The 18635-nt window shown below is 40.8% G+C and overlaps 1 protein-coding gene across 2 annotated transcripts in view; it reads right to left on the reverse strand.

Moving 5' to 3' along the window:
- The window catches only part of akap11 (A kinase (PRKA) anchor protein 11), a 48114-nt gene extending 37188 nt beyond the window's left edge, over positions 1-10926 (reverse strand). For both annotated transcript variants that reach the window (XM_037687074.1, XM_037687073.1), the window contains exons 1-4: positions 10864-10926; positions 9846-9956; positions 9696-9749; positions 7528-7659 (exon numbers count right to left, since the gene is read on the reverse strand). In XM_037687074.1, the coding sequence (XP_037543002.1) occupies positions 7528-7659; positions 9696-9749; positions 9846-9956; positions 10864-10926 (360 nt within the window). The remainder of the gene's footprint in view (positions 1-7527; positions 7660-9695; positions 9750-9845; positions 9957-10863) is intronic.
- Between the last annotated feature and the right edge of the window lie 7709 nt (positions 10927-18635).

Genomic DNA, 18635 nt, shown 5'->3' on the forward strand with positions numbered 1-18635 from the left:
GGGGGGGCTAAAATATGCACCATGTTGGCTTTGCTCTTATTGTGAATTGTCAAAACTCAAAATAAGTTTCTGCAAAGCCATTCTTTATAATCCCCATCAGTGGGAGGTCTTGTTGTCTGAAATGGACGACAAACCCACAGACGGAGCTGCAGGGCCTCCATGAACCCAAACAAGACTCAGAACTAGGAAGGACAAAGCTGCAAGAGTGGGAAGCTAAAACAACATGTCAGTCTGTCCCACCTGCGTTTTCCCAAAAAGCGTGAGAAAGACTGCTTTTCAGTCAGACAGACAAGACCAACAAGCAGGAAAATGTTTTATTCAACTACTGTCAGAATTTAGTGCCACAGGAAAGGAGAAAATGGAAACATTTTTTCATACCACTGTAATTATCGGCTTCCACAGATGAAAGGACTGATGTTTTTGCCTGTGTCTGTTTCACTATACAGGTCCTTCTCAAAAAATTAGCATATTGTGATAAAGGTCATTATTTCCATAATGTAATGATAAAAATGAAACTTTCATATATTTCAGATTCATTGCACACCAACTGAAATATTTCAGGTCTTTAATTGTTTTAATACTGATGATTATGGCATACAGCTCATGAAAACCCAAAATGCCTGTCCCAAAAAATTAGCATATCATGAAAAGGTTCTCTAAACAAGCTATTAACCTAACCTTCTGAATCAACGACATAACTCTAAACACCTGCAAAAGATTCCTGAGGCTTTTAAAAACTCCCAGCCTTGTTCAATACTCAAAACCGCAATCATGGGTAAGACTGCCGACCTGACTGCTGTCCAGAAGGCCATCATTGACACCCTCAAGCAAGAGGGTAAGACACAGAAAGAAACTGCTGAACGAATAGGCTGTTCCTATAGTGCTGTATCAAGGCACCTCAGTGGGAAGTCTGTGGGAAGGGAAAAGTGTGGCAGAAAACGCTGCACAACGAGAAGAGGTGACCGGACCCTGAGGAGGATTGTGGAGAAGGGCCGATTCCAGACCTTGGGGGACCTGCGGAAGCAGTGGACTGAGTTTGGTGTAGAAACATCCAGAGCCACCGTGCACAGGCATGTGCAGGAAATGGGCTACAGGTGCCACATTCCCCAGGTCAAGCCACTTTTGAACCAGAAACAGCGGCAGAAGTGCCTGACCTGGGCTACAGAGAAGCAGCACTGGACTGTTGCTCAGTGGTCCAAAGTACTTTTTTCGGATGAAAGCAAATTTTGCATGTCATTCGGAAATCAAGGTGCCAGAGTCTGGAGGAAGACTGGGGAGAAGGAAATGCCAAAATACCAGAAGTCCAGTGTGAAGCACTCACAGTCAATGATGGTCTGGGGTGCCATGTGAGCTGCTGGTGTTGGTCCACTGTGTTATATCAAGGGCAGGGTCAATGCAGCAAGCTATCAGGAGATTTTGGAGCACTTCATGCTTCCATCTGCTAAAAAGCTTTATGGAGATGAAGATTTCATTTTTCAGCATGACCTGGCACCTGCTCACAGTGCCAAAATTACTGGTAAATGGTTTACTGACCATGGCATTACTGTGCTCAATTGGCCTGCCAACTCTCCTGACCTGAACCCCATAGAGAACCTGTGGGATATTGTGAAGAGAAAGTTGAGAGACACAAGACCCAACACTCTGGATGAGCTTAAGGCCGCTATTGAAGCATCCTGGGCCTCCATAACACCTCAGCAGTGCCACAGGCTGATTGCCTCCATGCCACGCCGCATTGAAGCAGTCATTCATGCAAAAGGATTCCCGACCAAGTATTGAGTGCATAACTGAACATGATTATTTGAAGGTTGGCGTTTTTTGTATTAAAAACACTTGACTTTCATTGGTGGGGTGAAATATGCTAATTTTTTGGGACAGGCATTTTGGGTTTTCATGAGCTGTATGCCATAATCCTCAGTATTAAAACAATTAAAGACCTGAAATATTTCAGTTGGTGTGCAATGAATATGAAATATATGAGTGTTTCATTTTTATCATTACATTATGGAAAATAATGACCTTTATCACAATATGCAAATTTTTTGAGAAGGACCTGTACAGTTGGCAAAATGTCTCATGAGCCACTGGACAGAATTTATTTAAAATTTTGGAAGGTAATCATATGGTGAACATTTACATATGAATAACTTTTGGAATTAACAATTAAAAACAATTAACATTTCTAATTCAAGAAGGCTGCCACAGAAAGACAACTATCGTAACAGAAAAATAGCTGTACTTCAGCCAATTTTAAAGTTACTGAGCTTAACTTAAAGAAAAAAAGAAAATCATTGTAATGCCACTTTAATTGGTGATATGTGACTTATCTGTGCTGCTGATTATTTGTGCTGATGATCTCATGCTGCTGTTGCACCGTATTGTGTTACATTATTAGTGTTTAGTGTATATCTTGGTGTAAACCGTTTCTTTTTACACTTTATATTTTTGTTATTTTGGGGTGTAACTGGGACCTTGAGTACCTAATTTTGGTCCACCTCATGTACCACATGTGATGTGAATGACAAACTTGAGTTGAACTTAACATTGGTGTGGTAGTAGCTGAGAGTGATCTTCAACATGTACACCAAGTATAACTGACCAGACATCAGTTAATAAAGCATTACCCATAACTATTATAAAAACTATGCCCGTCTATTAGCAAAATGTCTCGGACTATTAGATGATTTGTATTGAAACATTCAGAAAATAATTATTGGATGTACATCTACAACTGATTAAGATGCACTTAAATATATGTCCCACAGCTAATTAACATTAACCACACAAAAATTACATATTTTACAAATACTGAGCTAAATTTTAGTGCAGTGGTAGCTGACAGTCATCCACAATGCATACTTGGAGTGCTAACATGTTGGAAGATGTCACAATATTGAGCATAATGTAATTTTCGAGATCTGATCAAAACTGCTACAGGAACAGATAAAAAAAAAAAAAAAAAAAAGAATATTGTGAAAAAGTTAAAAATAATTTTTTTATCAATCACTGCAGAAAGTAAAACTCATAATGTAGATTAATTATGCATAGAGTGAAATATTTCAAGCCTCCATTTCTTGTAATTTTGGTGATTAAGGCTTACAAATAATGAAAATGTTTTGGATCTGATGGTAAAGAGTCACATCATTGACGTGGACAAAGTCTCTAGGGTTTTTCCCTAAGCATTTTTGTTGATTTTGCTTTTCAGGGAGTTATTGTTGTAGCTCCCCTATGGCATTTGATAGGAGCAAAGTTAACCAAGTTAACAGACAAAACATCTAGATTAAACAGTGTACCAAGGACCATAGCCACTTTAAATATTTCTCAGAGGAAGCAATTTGCTCTTTTTCCAGTACCAAGTGCAGTTTGGGTTACTGTGAATTGCTGTAATTTGTCTAGCATGTGTGAGATGTCTAGTTCTGTATTTCCAATGATTTATTTGATCCAGCTGCATCTTTCTGCAGATGTGAGATTGCCGATAGAGGACAGTTGCTGATGGCAGACTATTTGGCAGACTACCTCAGGGTCAATCTTACAACTAATCTTTAAGTGTGTAAGTGACAGTCAGTAATTAGTGAACCTGGTTGATCTTTAAGAATGATTCCCGAGTCTGGACCAAGTTACAGATTCTTGGGAAAGGTTGTTGTGGTTATGAAAACTAAAAGGTTCATGATGATTGTTAAAAACATTTTCTTATGAGATAAGGGACCTCCTATTTGGGACAACTCATATTTTCTGTGTAAATTATGTTTTAAATTTTCTAATTGACAGCATTTTGAACATGTCTTTATATAACTTGTGAAATCCTCACGCATTCCAGACCCGTTTTAAAATATTGAATGTTGCTTTGACACTTTTGTGTCTAGCAGAGAGGTAATGGGCACTGTCCATCCCTAATCTGCCGGTGTTTGCGTGGAACCACGCACAGGTGAAGTGGTTGCATCAGAAACATACATGTACATGAGAATGCCCTTGATCATAACTGAGGAATGCACTTTTTAGAGAACATGCAAGTCGGAAAGGTTGTCAAGGTCCAACATAGATGGTTTGTTTTTGATAGGGTCAGAGAGATAAAGAATGATTTTGTTGATTGCAGGATCAAGAGAGTGAAGCCTGATGAGATCTTCATCGGGGAATGCAGGGGCGTTTGAAATGACACTGTATTTTGTTTCTGTTCTATCAGATGCTTTACTTATGGTTATGGGACCTTTCTGTGCTTTATTAGTGCGTTTATCAAAATATTGGGGTCAAAGGTCACATCTGAGAAGCATCATGGGCTTAGATGTCAGTGGGTCCAGGTGACAAAAAGGGTTGTGTTGGCAAAATGGTTGTTTTGGCTGAGTGTTTGCTACCACAATCTTGAAGGGAGCATCTTTTACTTGGTCATCGCCTGTCTGATCTTAGGACTCAGTTCAGTTAGTGTCCGAGTTCACTGTGGCCTCCAGCACATAACAACGTGGATGGAACTGCTAAGGTAAAGAAATTTGCAGAGGTTCATGTACCTGCACCCACATCTTTAGGGTTTGAAAACGGATTAAATGTTGTCAAGAAAATCATGAAAGGAGAGATCAAATCAAGTTACGAGATGTACAGTGTCATATGACCTATGGAAATATGTATTAGTGCCACTGAGGACAAAATGTATTTATTTTATTTTAATAACTTATTTAACCAGGCAAACCCATTGATATCACACATCTCTTTTGCAAGGGAGGTCTGGGCCTATTGGCAGCCTAACATGCATGTTTTTTGGATTGTGGGAGGAAAACAAAGTAGCCAGAGCCAACCCACGCAAACACAAGGAGAACATGCAAACTCCACACAGAAAGACCCCAGGTTCAAACTAGGGATTGAACCCAGAACCTTCTTGCTGTAAGGCAACAGTGCTAACCCCTAAGCCACAGTGCTGCCAAACCGAAGAGTAAATGGTAAATGGACTGTACTTATATAACGTCTTTCTATCTTATTGAGATACTTAAAGCGCTTTACACTAGAATCTGTGTCCTCATTTACCCATTCATACAGCACTACTAGATCTACAAAGCTAATTGAACAAATCATTCTAAAGAGATTAATCAGAGCTTTATCGCATTCATACACTGATGGGACACACATCAGAGGCAATGAGGGTTCAGTGTCTTGCCCAGGGAAACTTCGGCATGTGACTGCTGGTGGATTCGTACCCCCAACTCTTGCATTGGAGGACGACTGATCTAACCGCTCAGCTACAGCCACCCACCAGACATATGTTCATGTTGCAAGACTGAACTTTCAGTTCTTTGTTTGCAAAGTCTGTAGTGCAACATAAGGATTCAAAAAGATCAGTGGACATGACTGTCAAGTCTGAGCCAGTTTCAAGAAGAGTGTTGTGCATCATCACATCTTCAAGATTCAGAGGCACATAAAACTACTGCGCAGCAGTTCAGTTAGCACAAAAACTGGTGGAATCCAACAAAGTTAAGTCATGTCCTCTGGACTTACTTTGCTACCTGGATTATTGAGCATGAACTTTGATTTTCTCTTGTGGGAGTTTCATTTGGAATCTCATGATTCTCCTCAGCTGAGGAGTCGTCTTCTGGATCTGTATGTTCCTTTAAAACTGTACTCAATCAGTTCAAGTTCACAGTTTGTGGAGGCTCAGACTTACAATATCATGAAAAAGTTGATTTATTTCAGTAATTCCATTCAAAAAGTGAAATATATATTCATTCATTACACACAGACTAATATATTTCAAATGATTATTTCTTTTAATGTTGATGATTATAACTGACAACTGATGAAAACCCTAAATTCAGTATCTCAGAAAACAAGAATACTGTGAAAAGGTTCAATATTGAAGACACCTGGTGCCACACTCTAATCAGTTAATTAACTCAAAACACCTGCAAAGGCCTTTAAATGGTCTCTCAGTCTAGTTCTGTAGGCTACACAATCATGGGGAAGACTGCTGACTTGACAGTTGTCCAAAAGACAACCACTGACACCTTGCACAAGGAGGGCAAGACACAAAAGGTCATTGCTAAAGAGGCAGGCTGTTCACAGAGCTCTGTGTCCAAGCACATTAATAGAGAGGGGAAGGGATGGAAATGATGTGGTAGAAAAAAGTGTACAAGCAATAGGGATAACCACACCCTGTGAAGATGGTGAAACAAAATCCATTCCAAAATGTGGGGGAGATTCACAGAGTGGACTGCAGCTGGAGTCAGTGCGTCAAGAACCACCATGCACAGCCGTACACAAGACATAGGTTTCAGCTGTCGCATTCCTTGTGTCAAGCCACTCTTGAACAAGAGACAGCGTCAGAAGCGCCTGGGCTAAAGACAAAAAGGACTGGACTGCTGCTGGTGTAAATTTTGTACAGAGGGCCCCATGTAAAAGAAAAACAGTAATAAGATCTAAGATATGAACTAAGAAAAACATTAACAAAAATATGCTAAGCATTAATAGCATAAAAAGAATACGCCGAACAGCAGCATGAACATGAGTCTGTTTGAGCAGATGAGTACGAAAGAACACAGCAACATGAAATAGATCAGCAGCAACATGAAACAGATCAGCAGCAACATGAAATAGATCAGCAGCAACATGATGTGATTTTTTTCACAGAGATTATCCTGGTTAGATATTCATGAGTCTAACAGCCTCAGGGTATAAGCTGTTCCTCAGTCTAGTGGTTCTACACTTAACCTCCTTCCTGAGGGCAGCAGGGCAAAAAGTGTGTGTGCTGGATGAGTGGGGTCCTTCATGATGCAGGTGGCCCTCTTCCTGCATCTGGAGGTGTAGAAGTCTGTGATGTCTGTGTATTTTTAGTTAACATTTTTCTTAGTTCATATCTTAGATCTTATTACTGTTTTTCTTTTACATTTTATACTTTTGTTTGATATAGCTGGGACCCTGTGTACACAATTTCGTTCCACCACAAGTACCACATGTGGTATGTATGACAAATAAAGAACCATGAATCCTTGCATCTCGTGGACTATGAAAGATGTGTGAAGACGACCGTCTCACATCCATATGACTTCAAGTCAACTGTTTGGCTTCAGATGGAGTATGTTGAGCCTTTCAGTTTTTTTGCAGCTCCTCCAACTGAAGAAGTCTTTTGGATAAAAGATGAAACACTTCAACAAAGAAGAATCCATCCTGAGGACCTAACTCAACACTGTTAGAAAGACCTGATGAAGGTCTAGTTGATTTAATGTGGCAAATAATTTTTTTCTGCAAGTTTTACGATGTTGCAAATTGTTACAATGTTGTATGTTGTAAGTTTTATCGACTCTTCTCAGTTGTTGCTAGATTTATCTATTTTGAAATCAATACAGCAGATGAATGTAAAAGAAAATTAAAGGAAAATAGTAGTTCAAATGCAACATTCTAACGATAAATAGATTATGAGCACAGAAAAATTTGACCCTAGCCCAATTGCTTTTTTCTATTTCCATTTTGGTCTGCCCTCACTTTACTGATTTCTGCTGATTTCTTGAACACTGACAGAGCAAATATCTTTAATAAGAGACATGTGACACCTACCTGAGGCTCAGTGTCCCTGTGCTCTGCCAGCCTGCAAGAGTCTTTGAGCAACAGAACTTCATCATTCTTCAGGCTATGAACGTGAAGAGACCTGAGGAGCTCACACAGACCACCTGGAAGAGATGACAGAGCCTGGACGGATAAAGTAAACACAGAGTGGAAGACAAATTAAATGGTAAAGCCAATTAGCATGCAGCACAGAACTCTGCAACCTGGCTTTAGACAAACAGTTTGGGGGTGGGCACTTAAGCCACTTTGCCATTGCATTGGTAAGTGTGACTCCACTCAGCTCTCGTTTTATTGACTATTCTCAGTTGTCGGTGATTTGTCACTGTGACTTGTTTCACTGCTCTGCGGGCAGGATCATCAATGCAAAATGGGTGGTACTGTAACTGGTCATTGTGTTCGAGCCACTCCGCACATTGTGGTCCTTACTCGCCCTATAATATGACTTCAATTTCTTTAGCTTATCTCTGCATTGCTTATAAATTCAAGCGTAGCCATGCTGCACAATAATCTCTTATATCTCTCTGAAATGCGCTCATTTCTTGAGGCGCCGTCCATCACCACGACGGGTGGGTCATCCAGTGATGTGGCTCTGTTGGGCAATCAACGGATGTGGTTCGCTTACGTCAAAATTGTACATCGGAGAAGTCCGCTTGGAACCATGAACAAGGTGGTCCCATAAACCAGGCTGAGTGGGGGTAGGTGCCGGCAGTGGGCGGGCCCTTAACTGGTGCGATGTGGTGCAGAACCGATGAGTTCCGACAGTGGGAAAGTGCCATTAATATTTCAACAAAGAAAGACCAACTTTTTATTTAATTTAATCTTTGTACAGAATACGTCTCAAATTTCACGTTTGTAAAACGTACAATGAAGCATTAAGCTTGATACCTAGTCATTGTCCCTTTATTTCTCACCTTAATGCATGTGACCCAAACTTTTTTTTTTCCCCTCTGTACTCCGGTTAAGACAGACGTGTTTCCCGGCGCTCCATACCTCCCCCGCTTCCCTGCTTGCATTCTTTCGTCCTGTGAACCCTTAAAAAGCCTCTTTTTTTTCTGCATACCTCTTAATTGGAAGGATCAGCTGGTCTCTCAACAAAATTGATCAACTTCTCCCGACAGGAGTCAGGGTAAGGAGGACCCTCTTACCTCGACGAAAACAGATTGGATTCATGATGACAACTAGATTCTGCTGTTTGGGTTGGTGAAATCTTGGATTGTCTACAAATTCGTGTGGATGTGTCGAAGCTCGACAGTGCTCAGACTGAATTTGGAAAGCTGCAGCAGGGAGCTGGAGCAGGCTGTTATCAGGACTGTGAACTCACTGGCAGCACTCATGAATGGTGGGAATAATCTTGGAGAAGCTGTGAGCTCGACTTTTGGTGTAAAGGATCAATTCGGTTGTTTTGGAGTTTCCATCAGAGGAATATATTCCAGCGAGACTTTAAAAAAGGCAGAAACAGCAATTCACGAGTTCTGCCTGACCCAAATTGTGGCCTTGATGCCGGACTTATCTCAACTCCTGGAATGTTTTGAAAACAACAAAGATGCTTTGACTGTTTCCTCACCCCTCCCTTCCCCAAGGCCGTGGACATGTGACAGAACCTCAACTGAGCTGAAGATGAATGTCATCGTTTATCTGGACAATGGCTGAGAGGGGGCTCTGGACTATGCTATGACTTTCCCTTAAAAATTCAATGTTTTCACCGGCCTATATGTAAATGTATAACGTCTGTTTGTTGCTTTGCTGTGGTAGGTTTTTTTGATGCCTCAAATCATGCCCCGTCTAGGACATGGCGTGAGAGATCTTTTTTTTTTTTTTAATACCATCTCTCCTAATGCTTTCTTTCCTTTTCTAACCACTGTTTTTGTTTGTCCAAACAGGTCTCTCTTGTAAATGAGTCTTCGAGGCTCAATGTGATTTATCTGTTTAAATAAAGGTTGAATTAATTTATTTTGTGATCCAGGCTAATAAGCATCTTAATGATCCTCAGGAGGAAGGGGAATAAAATAAATATTGTGGAGTTTAAAGCTTGCAAGTGCAAACTCTCCAATTTCAAATAAAAAAAGCTTGTGGGATGAGAAAGAAATGTCTTCAACTACAGAATAAAACTCAAGTGGTTTTGTTTTTAAACTTTTAGGATAAACCTTAAGGAAACCTACCTGCTGGGTGATACTGTCTCCCTCACTTTGTTCTGGCAGACACACAAATTGAATCTGGAAGAACACATTTGATGGTCAGTATAATTTTTGTCATGTTTGAATGTCCTCGAGCTTCATTCATGAGTTGACATTGCTGCTGGTGGGACAAACCTCTGTCAGCCTTGTGGTGTCTCTGGTTGGAAGCTCCAGGCCAACACTGCACAACTCCTTTTTATTTCTGAAAAGGCTTTTTGTATACTGTGCCCCACAGTCATGCACAGCCTGAAAACACACACATATCATAATCTTAGCATTAACAAGCCAGGGTTATTGTATATATTTGTTATGGTAGCTTGCTTGACAAAAAGATTCACAACAAACCATTGTGTGCATTTTGTTGCATCAATTTCCCAAGCAGCTGACATTTATTTAAATTGATACTTAAATCACTTCAGCAATTTGCATTTTTACATACCATAAGCATAAAAACAAAATAAAGTTACAACAATAATACGTTTTAACAGAGGAATTTATTCAAGATTCATATCCATCGATCAATCTATTTTATGTTTAAACAAATTGACCAATCTATTTAAGGTTTGTGTTGATCGATCGATCTAAAGTTTGTATCAATCGATGGATCTAAAATTTGAATTGATCAATCTAAAGTTTATATTGATCGTTTTAAGACATGTACTGAATGATTAATCTAACGTTTGTATAAGTTAATCGATCTCCAGTCTGTATAAATCGATCGACGGTCCATATCAATCGATCCATGATCTGTATAAATACATCTGAAGTTGTTATCGATCAATCTATGATATCTATTGATCTATGGTATCTATTGATTTATGGTAGAAATCAATCCATCCATGGTACATTTCTATTGATCTATGGTTTGCATCAATTGGTGTATTGTACACATTCATTCATTCAACCTTTATTTATACAAGTTAGTCTCAGTGAGCCTCGAGGACTCATTTATAAGAGAGATCTGTTTGTATTGATCAATAAATATATATCAGTAGATCCATAGATCAAAACTATGTTCACTTTGTAATTGCATATTGATTTATGAGGCGTTTTATTTAACTTAGGAACTTGCTTTAGAAAGGAGACATTAACAAAATGTGTGCAAGAGTAAAGACTTCAGTTTAAGTGCATTAGCAAAAGCTGGCAGACAAACCTCTTTTCGAACTGAGGCCCTGGACCTTATTGGGACTCCTCTAATACGAACACCAGCTTCCATGGCAACAAAGAAGGTGACAATGCTTGATGGGAGACTAGCAGCTTACCTGTAAAACAAAATGCAGTTAAAGCTGACCTGCTGGAATTAGATTGAGTATAACACGTTTTGATTTGTATACCATATTTTCCACCGTAAACATCGCACCGCCCTATAAGTCGCATCAGTACAAATATTTCTAATAAAGTGGAAAAATCCATAAATACGTCGCTTCGCCATATCCGTTGCATCGATTATGCATCACGTGTCACGTTTGTTACGCGTCACTGCTGACAACTTGGAAATGTGAGCTGAACCTGGAAATGTGGGCCAGTGTTGTGCCAAAAATCGATTGGCTGCCAAATGGCGGCCGCATGAGCATGCAGAGGAGGATTTTAATAAGAATTTAAAAAGATTAACAATTAAAAACAATTATTTGTTTGCTTGAAATTATAGCAAAGGTGTGTCTCAGTCTAACTTTTTCCACCCCACTTTGGACGGAGCCGCTCTTCTTTCTAGAAATATGTCTGATTTTGTTTATCCCCCAAAATATTGACAACCCAGGGTCCAGTCCAGGAAGCAGAGTTGTAGTCCTCCACACCTCTCTGCTGATTCTCCTCTGTGACCCACCCACCCACACCCCCATTGAAACAGTGTCAACTCGCCCACGGATCAAATTAAATAAACCAAAAATCAGCTCTAAAAATATAAACCATAAAAATCTTATTAAAATAAACACAGTTACTTTACCAGAGCAAAATCATAAAATCATTAAATGTGGATTATTGAACATCAGATCTCTTTCTTCTAAAACCCTGTTAGTTAATGAACTGATAACTGATCATCATATTGATTTATTCTGTCTGACAGAAACTTGGCTACAACAGGAGGATTTTGTTAGTATAAATGAATCCACTCCTGTTAATTATTTAAATTTTCATGTTCCTAGAACAACTGGCCGAGGTGGAGGAGTAGCTTCTATTTTTCAGTCAGGATTAGTGATTAATGTCAAACCAGTTATTAGTTATGATTCTTTTGAATCACTGTCCCTCAGTCTTTCTCATCCAAAAATGAAATCAGAAAAGCTACTTTTACTAGTTGTTCTATATCGTCCACCAGGAGCTTACTGTCAGTTTCTGTCAGAATTCTTAACTGACTTACTATTAAATACTGATAAAATCATCATAATGGGTGATTTCAATATTCATGTGGATGTTGAGAGTAATAGTTTAAGCATAGCCTTTAATAATTTATAGACTCATTTGGTTTTACCCAAAACGTCCGCACATCTACTCATTCTTATCATCACACTCTTGATTTAGTTCTGACCTATGGTATAGAGATTAAGGACTTGGTAATAGTTCCTCAAAATCCTATTCTGTCCCACCATTTTTTAAAAACCTTTGAGTTTACATTAAATGACTAAACAGTCAGAGTAAATTTCATCTCAGCAGGTGCTTATCAGAAAATGCTGTAACCAAATTTAAACAATCTCTTCCATCAATGTTTTCCTTTGTCTTGCAGAGTAATGCATCAGAGAACAGTGACTTAGATCATCTAGTTGATCATCTTACAACTTCAATGCAAACTTCACTTGATAAAATTGCTCCACTGAAAAAGAAAGTAATCAATCAGAGGAAACTGGCTCTTTGGTTCAATTCAGAGTTACGTACTTTAAAGCAGGAATCTAGAAACCAGGAAAGAAAATGGCGTTCTACTAATCCACCCATCCATCCAATATTACTTCCGGTAAGATGGCGCCCGTGTACATGGCCTGCAATCTACCTCTGACGATACTGTTAGGATTATTTCTGCTTTTTTCGTTTTTTGTCTGGGATATCAACTCGCTGCTTGTGTATGACTGACAACAGCTCCTCGATCTTCGATTGTCTGTTTCTGCTGTCGCTGATTCGGACCATTTTGATCGTGACTCGGGACACCCCCCTCTTCCACCCCTTCTGGCAGACGTGCCTGCTTGTTTACGCTGGGCCCCAAGCCTGCCTCCTCGGCGATATCGATCCAGACGCCGGGGAAAACGTGCCGGCCGGCTGGTAAAACTCAAAGCTCTGCGTGGTCAACGTTTCCACAGCCAGCTTCCTACGTACCCGGACCAGGGAAGATATGGGTGTTGTCTCCCGGCCCGGCGCTTGGACCGTCCTGCAGGTGCTGTTTTTGAAAATCTGCAACCGTTGGCGTGCACCACCCCCACCATGGCTGGTTCTGCTTCGGACCAGATCAGGACGTGCCTCATCAACACAAGGTCTGTTGCCAAAAAGACTTTTATCCTAAATGACTTTTTTAAAGACGAGGGACTAGATTTTCTTTTTCTCACTGAATCCTGGTTGCCTTTGGGTGATTCAAGCGCCTTGGTGGAACTTTTACCTCCGGACTGTCTGTGTTTTAATGCCCCGCGGCCATCAGGTCGGCGGGGTGGTGGCATATTAACTGTATTTAAATCAAACTTTTCCTGTAAACAGTTGTCCACCCTCATGCCCTGCTCCAGTTTTGAGCTGAGTGCTTTTGAACTCGGACATTCTCGTCCCGTTCTGTGTGCGATTGTTTATCGCCCCCCTCGTTCCAAGGACTTCATAAGTGAATTCTCTGATTTTCTGGCTTACATCACACCAAGATATGATCACTTTATTATTGTTGGTTACTTTAATATTCACGTCTGTTGTCAGGAGAAGCCGTTAGTGAAGGACTTCCTTGATTTGTTGGACTCATTTAATTTAACTCAACATGTAAATGCTCCCACCCAACAACACGGTCACACTCTGGATCTCATTTTAACACGTGATGTCTCTGTTTGTAATCTGGTAATCGGTGACAACGTTCTCTCAGACCACATGCCTGTCTTGTTTGATATCATCCCGCCTTGTCCTACTGCTAAGTCATGTGATTCTGTACGTACTTCACGCGCCATTAACCGTTTCACTGCTGCACGTTTTACTGAAGCTTTTAGCTCTGAGAGGATCGATCAGCTCTCAGTGTCTCTCTCCACCGAGGAGCTAACCTCTCAGCTTAACTCCGTTTGCTTAAATATTCTGGACCGTGTTGCTCCCGTTAAAACCAGGAAAACAAAACTTTTATCAGAACCATGGCTTAATGACGTCACTCAAGCTGTTAGACAGCAGTGTAGGAGAGCAGAACGCAGGTGGAGGAAAGACAGGCTGCAGGTTTCTTTTCAAATCCTAAAGGAGAGTTGGCGTCATTATCAGAAGGCAGTTAAAGCCGCCAAATCGAAGTTCTTTTCTGCGATAATTGCCTCAAACTCCCACAACCCCCGAGCCCTTTTTTCCACCCTGAACTCAGTTCTACACCTCAGTGAACCTTCACCTCTACAAGCCTCAACTGAGCTGTGTGAAAACTTCCTCCATTTCTTTTCTAAAAAAGTTGCAAACACCCGGGCACTCATTTCTCCACCTGCTCATGATCCGTCCATCCCATCTCATTGTGTTGCTGTTCTGGACCACTTCGAGCCCATCTCTCTGTCTTCCCTGGAGCAGGTCATGTGCGGCATGAAGCCATCTGGCTCCCCTTTTGACGTTGTCCCCCCTCGACTCCTTAAGGAGCTTCTTCCTGTTCTTGGCCCTCCTGTTCTTGGCATTGTGAACAGCAGCTTAGCCTCAGGTGTGGTGCCAATAACTTTTAAACTGCTGTCCAACCTCTCCTGAAAAAACCTAGCCTTGACCCCTCAGTCATGTCCAACTTCCGGCCTGTCTCCAGACTCCCATTTGTCGCTAAACTGCTGGAAAAAATAGTGGAGTCCCAGCTGAAATGCTTTCTAGAGGATAATGCCATCTTAGAGCTATTCCAGTCTGGCTTTAAACCTCTCCACAGCACTGAAACTGCTCTACTCAAGGTTTTTAACGACATTCTCCTATTCACAGACGCTGGTGATTCTGTGCTCCTTCTCTTACTGGACCTCACATCTGCCTTTGATACAATCGACCACGAGATCCTCATTGCGAGGTTAGAGCAGTGGGTGGGCATCACTGGGTCAGCCCTCGAATGGTTTAGATCTTACCTCGCTGACAGGTCCTTTTGTGTCTCCATCAAAGATTTTAGTTCAGCCTCGGCAGCGCTTAAATGGGGGGTACCGCAAGGGTCCATCCTTGGTCCTCTTATTTTCTTTATACCTGCTGCCACTAGGTGCTATTTTCAGGAAACATAACATACCTTTTAATTTCTACGCCGACGACTGCCAAATCTACTTCCCCCTCAGACTCAACGGCACTCGCTCTATTCAACCGTTACTGGACTGCGTGGCTGACATCAGAGATTGGATGGCTTGAAATTTCTTGAGTTTCAACGAGAAGAAATCTGAAGTTATGCTCTTTCCTCCCAATGACACAATCACCAACCACTGCATCGACCTATCCGTTCTGTCACCGTTAGTGAAACAAAGAGTCACTAATCTAGGAATGATACTTGACCCGTCTCTGAAACTCAACAATCATGTAAATATGATTGTTAAATCCTGCTTTTTCCAGCTGAGGCGACTGTCTAAGCTGAAGCCCATATTGTCCAAAAATAACCTGGAGACAGTAATTCATGCATTCATTACATCCAGGCTCTACTATTGCAACTCACTCCTTTTTGGTATCAGTCAGACCTCCATAGCTAGACTCCAACTGGTCCAAAATGCAGCAGCCCGGTTTTTGACCAGCACAAGCAAAAGGGAGCACATTACACCTGTTTTGGCCTCCCTACACTGGCTTCCGGTTCACCTTCGAATCAAATTCAAAATACTCTTGTATGTCTATAAATCATTAAACAGCTCTGCCCCCTCCTATCTTACTGATCTGCTCCAGCCGTATGTCCCACCACGTTCTCTCAGATCAGCAGACCAGTTGCTCCTCACAGTCCCAGGAACCCGTCTCAAGCGCAGAGGTGACAGGGCCTTCTCTGTAGCAGGCCCAAGACTTTGGAATGAGTTACCTCTGCTCGTTAGACAGGCCCCCTCCCTCACAGTTTTTAAATCTCGCTTAAAAACACACTTCTATTCCCTGGCTTTCAGCACTGTGTGATCTGTGCTGAGTCTGTGTGAATCACACTGTGTTGGTCATGTTGCGGTTGTTGTTGTTATCCATTATTGTTTTTGTCGGTTTCTACTTTTTGGTGTCCTGTTATGTAATCTGTTGCTATGTGCTTGCTCTGTTTGTCCCTGTACAGCACTTTGGTGTGCTTTGTCACTGTTTAAAGTGCTTTATAAATAATCTGGTATGGTATTATCTTTACCCGCTTATTCCATTTTGGGTCATGGGGGTCGCTGGTGCCCATGTCCAGCAATCACTGTGCGAGGGGCGGGGTACACCCTGGACGGGTCGCAAGTCCATCACAGGGACACATAGAGACAAACGAGACAAACAACCATACACACTCTCATTCACACCTAGGGTCAATTTATGCCCCTTTTCCACCGTCACGGCGCGGGTCGGATATTTCCGGGTTGAAGCGCGTTTGAGGTCTTTCCACTGTTCCAGAAACCGGCTCGCCTCGCTAAATTCTGGCCCGGCTTCTCAAGGGTTCTGAGCGAGCCGCGCCGTGACGTCAGAAACACTGTCGGTCACTGATTGGTCGGGGGGAGGAGTCTGTGGAGTCTTTCCAAACAACCCGATCCACCATTTTTTCTCTACCGCTTGCCATTAGCGATAACTCGAGGAGCGTATCTTTTAGTATTTTGAAGCTATACAACAACAATAATATCAAAGCCGTGGTCAAATGCAGAAGTGCAGGTGTTGTTGTGCTTGGTGGCCGACGAAAAAAGTCAAAGCGAGCTAGATGGAGGATTGGAGGGTGGTTTGGACACGACTACTGCTCTACTTGAACCATTTATAGAAGATGGTGAGTGTTTTCTAACTTTAAACATATTTTAAATTACTCATCCCATCGGTTCTGAACATATTTTTAACTAACAAAAGAGGCTGACGCCATAATAGTACAACGTCGGTGCTACGATGCTAAGCTAATTTGCATAAACGCTAACTGTCCTCCGGTCCCGTTTCTCACTGTATTTTATCCAGAACGTCTTTCAGCGCGTGAAGGTTCATCTCTAAACTCCACATTAAACCCTCCAAGCCTCCAGGCTCCTGCTCCATCAGAGGAGTCTGCACCTCACAGAGCTCCATCACAGCCCAGCTGCACCTCACAGAGCAGCACAACGCTGCAGCTTCTGTGCTCGGTAAGAACAGATGCAACTGTTCCACATCACTTTATTCGTGCCGATAAGGACTTGATTTATTTTATTTTTAAAGTAAAAAACTAAAATGTTGAATAAATACTGAATTGGGATGAAATTATGTACACAGGGTCCCAGTTACAGACAACAAAACGTAAAATAAAAACAGTAATAAGATCTAAGATATGAATTAAGAAAAATATCAACTAAAAAACATCTACTAATAAAACACTAAGCACTAATAGCAGTAAACAATCAAAACAATACGTCAAACAGCAACATGAACTTGAGTTTGTGCAGCCTCATGAATATATAACACTGTGAAGAATCACATCATGTAGCTGCTGATCAGTTTCATGTTGCTGCTGATCAGTTTCATGTTGCTGCTGATCTGTTTCATGTTGCTGTGTTCATTCGTGCTCGTCTGTTCACACAGACTCATGTCCGTGCTGCTGTTCTGCGTATTGTGTTTAATGTTTTTATGCTATTAGAGCTTATATTTTTAGTTGATGTTTTTATTAGTTCATATCTTAGATCTTATTACTGTTTTTTCTTTTATAATTTATTGTTGGATGTAACTGGGACCCTGTGAACATAATTTTGATCATCCACCACATGGACCACATGTGGTGCGAATGACAAAGAATATCTGCATCTGTATAATACTTTCTGATTCATATATCCATTATTATCATTTTCATTATTTTTAAATCAATTTATTTTTCATTTTCTTATTTGATCAGTTTATTATTATTAATATATCTATTATAGCTGTTAGCAGCACCTTTCTTTGTTTCATGCATTTATTCAAAAACAGTATGTAGCTTGAATTAACCACCTGTTTCTTCTCTCTAGTGAAGAGAAAGAGAAAAGAGTCCAGTAAAGAAAAGTCTTATTTCATCACTGAATGAACATGAAGAACTGAAGCGGACACAGCAGGAACAACACTTGTGTCTTCTTCTGGATGAGCCCGTGAGACAAGGGACAGACACAATCATTAGTTGGACGCAGTAGTTTTTATTTTTGTACATTTTTCACTTCTTACTTTTCATATTAAACAATTTTTTTCTTAAGTGGTGTCCTTGAACATTAAATTTCCTAAACAAATTTTACAATGTTAAGTTCATATAGTGTTTGTTTAAATTCATACTGGAAGTTGAGAAGAATTTCCAATTGCATTTGATCTTTAATGGATCCTAAGAAAAGATTACTAGAATCTGCTCAACTGTTATTATGTTATAATTTTTTGGTTCTAGGATGAAGCGACACAAAAACAGTCAAAAATTCAGAAAAGACAGTTATCAATTATCAGTCATCAGTTATCTTTTAGCAGTTATCGTTTATCGTCCGTACAACTGTGGCCCGAGAGATTCAGCTGAAAGTCCTGGTGCACCTTTTATTTGAACCTGCAGAGATTTGAACAGCTGATCTGAAGCAAACAGGCAGGAGTTCACCTGAACTGAGCACTCCTGCTGTGTTTGACGGTCTCCTCCTTCGCCATCCATCCATCCATCCATCCATCCATCCATCCATCCATCCATCCATCCATCCA

The sequence above is a fragment of the Nematolebias whitei genome, chromosome 13, assembly GCF_014905685.2.
Source record: "Nematolebias whitei isolate Nwh7 chromosome 13, NemWhi1, whole genome shotgun sequence".
NCBI classification, from domain to species: domain Eukaryota; kingdom Metazoa; phylum Chordata; class Actinopteri; order Cyprinodontiformes; family Rivulidae; genus Nematolebias; species Nematolebias whitei.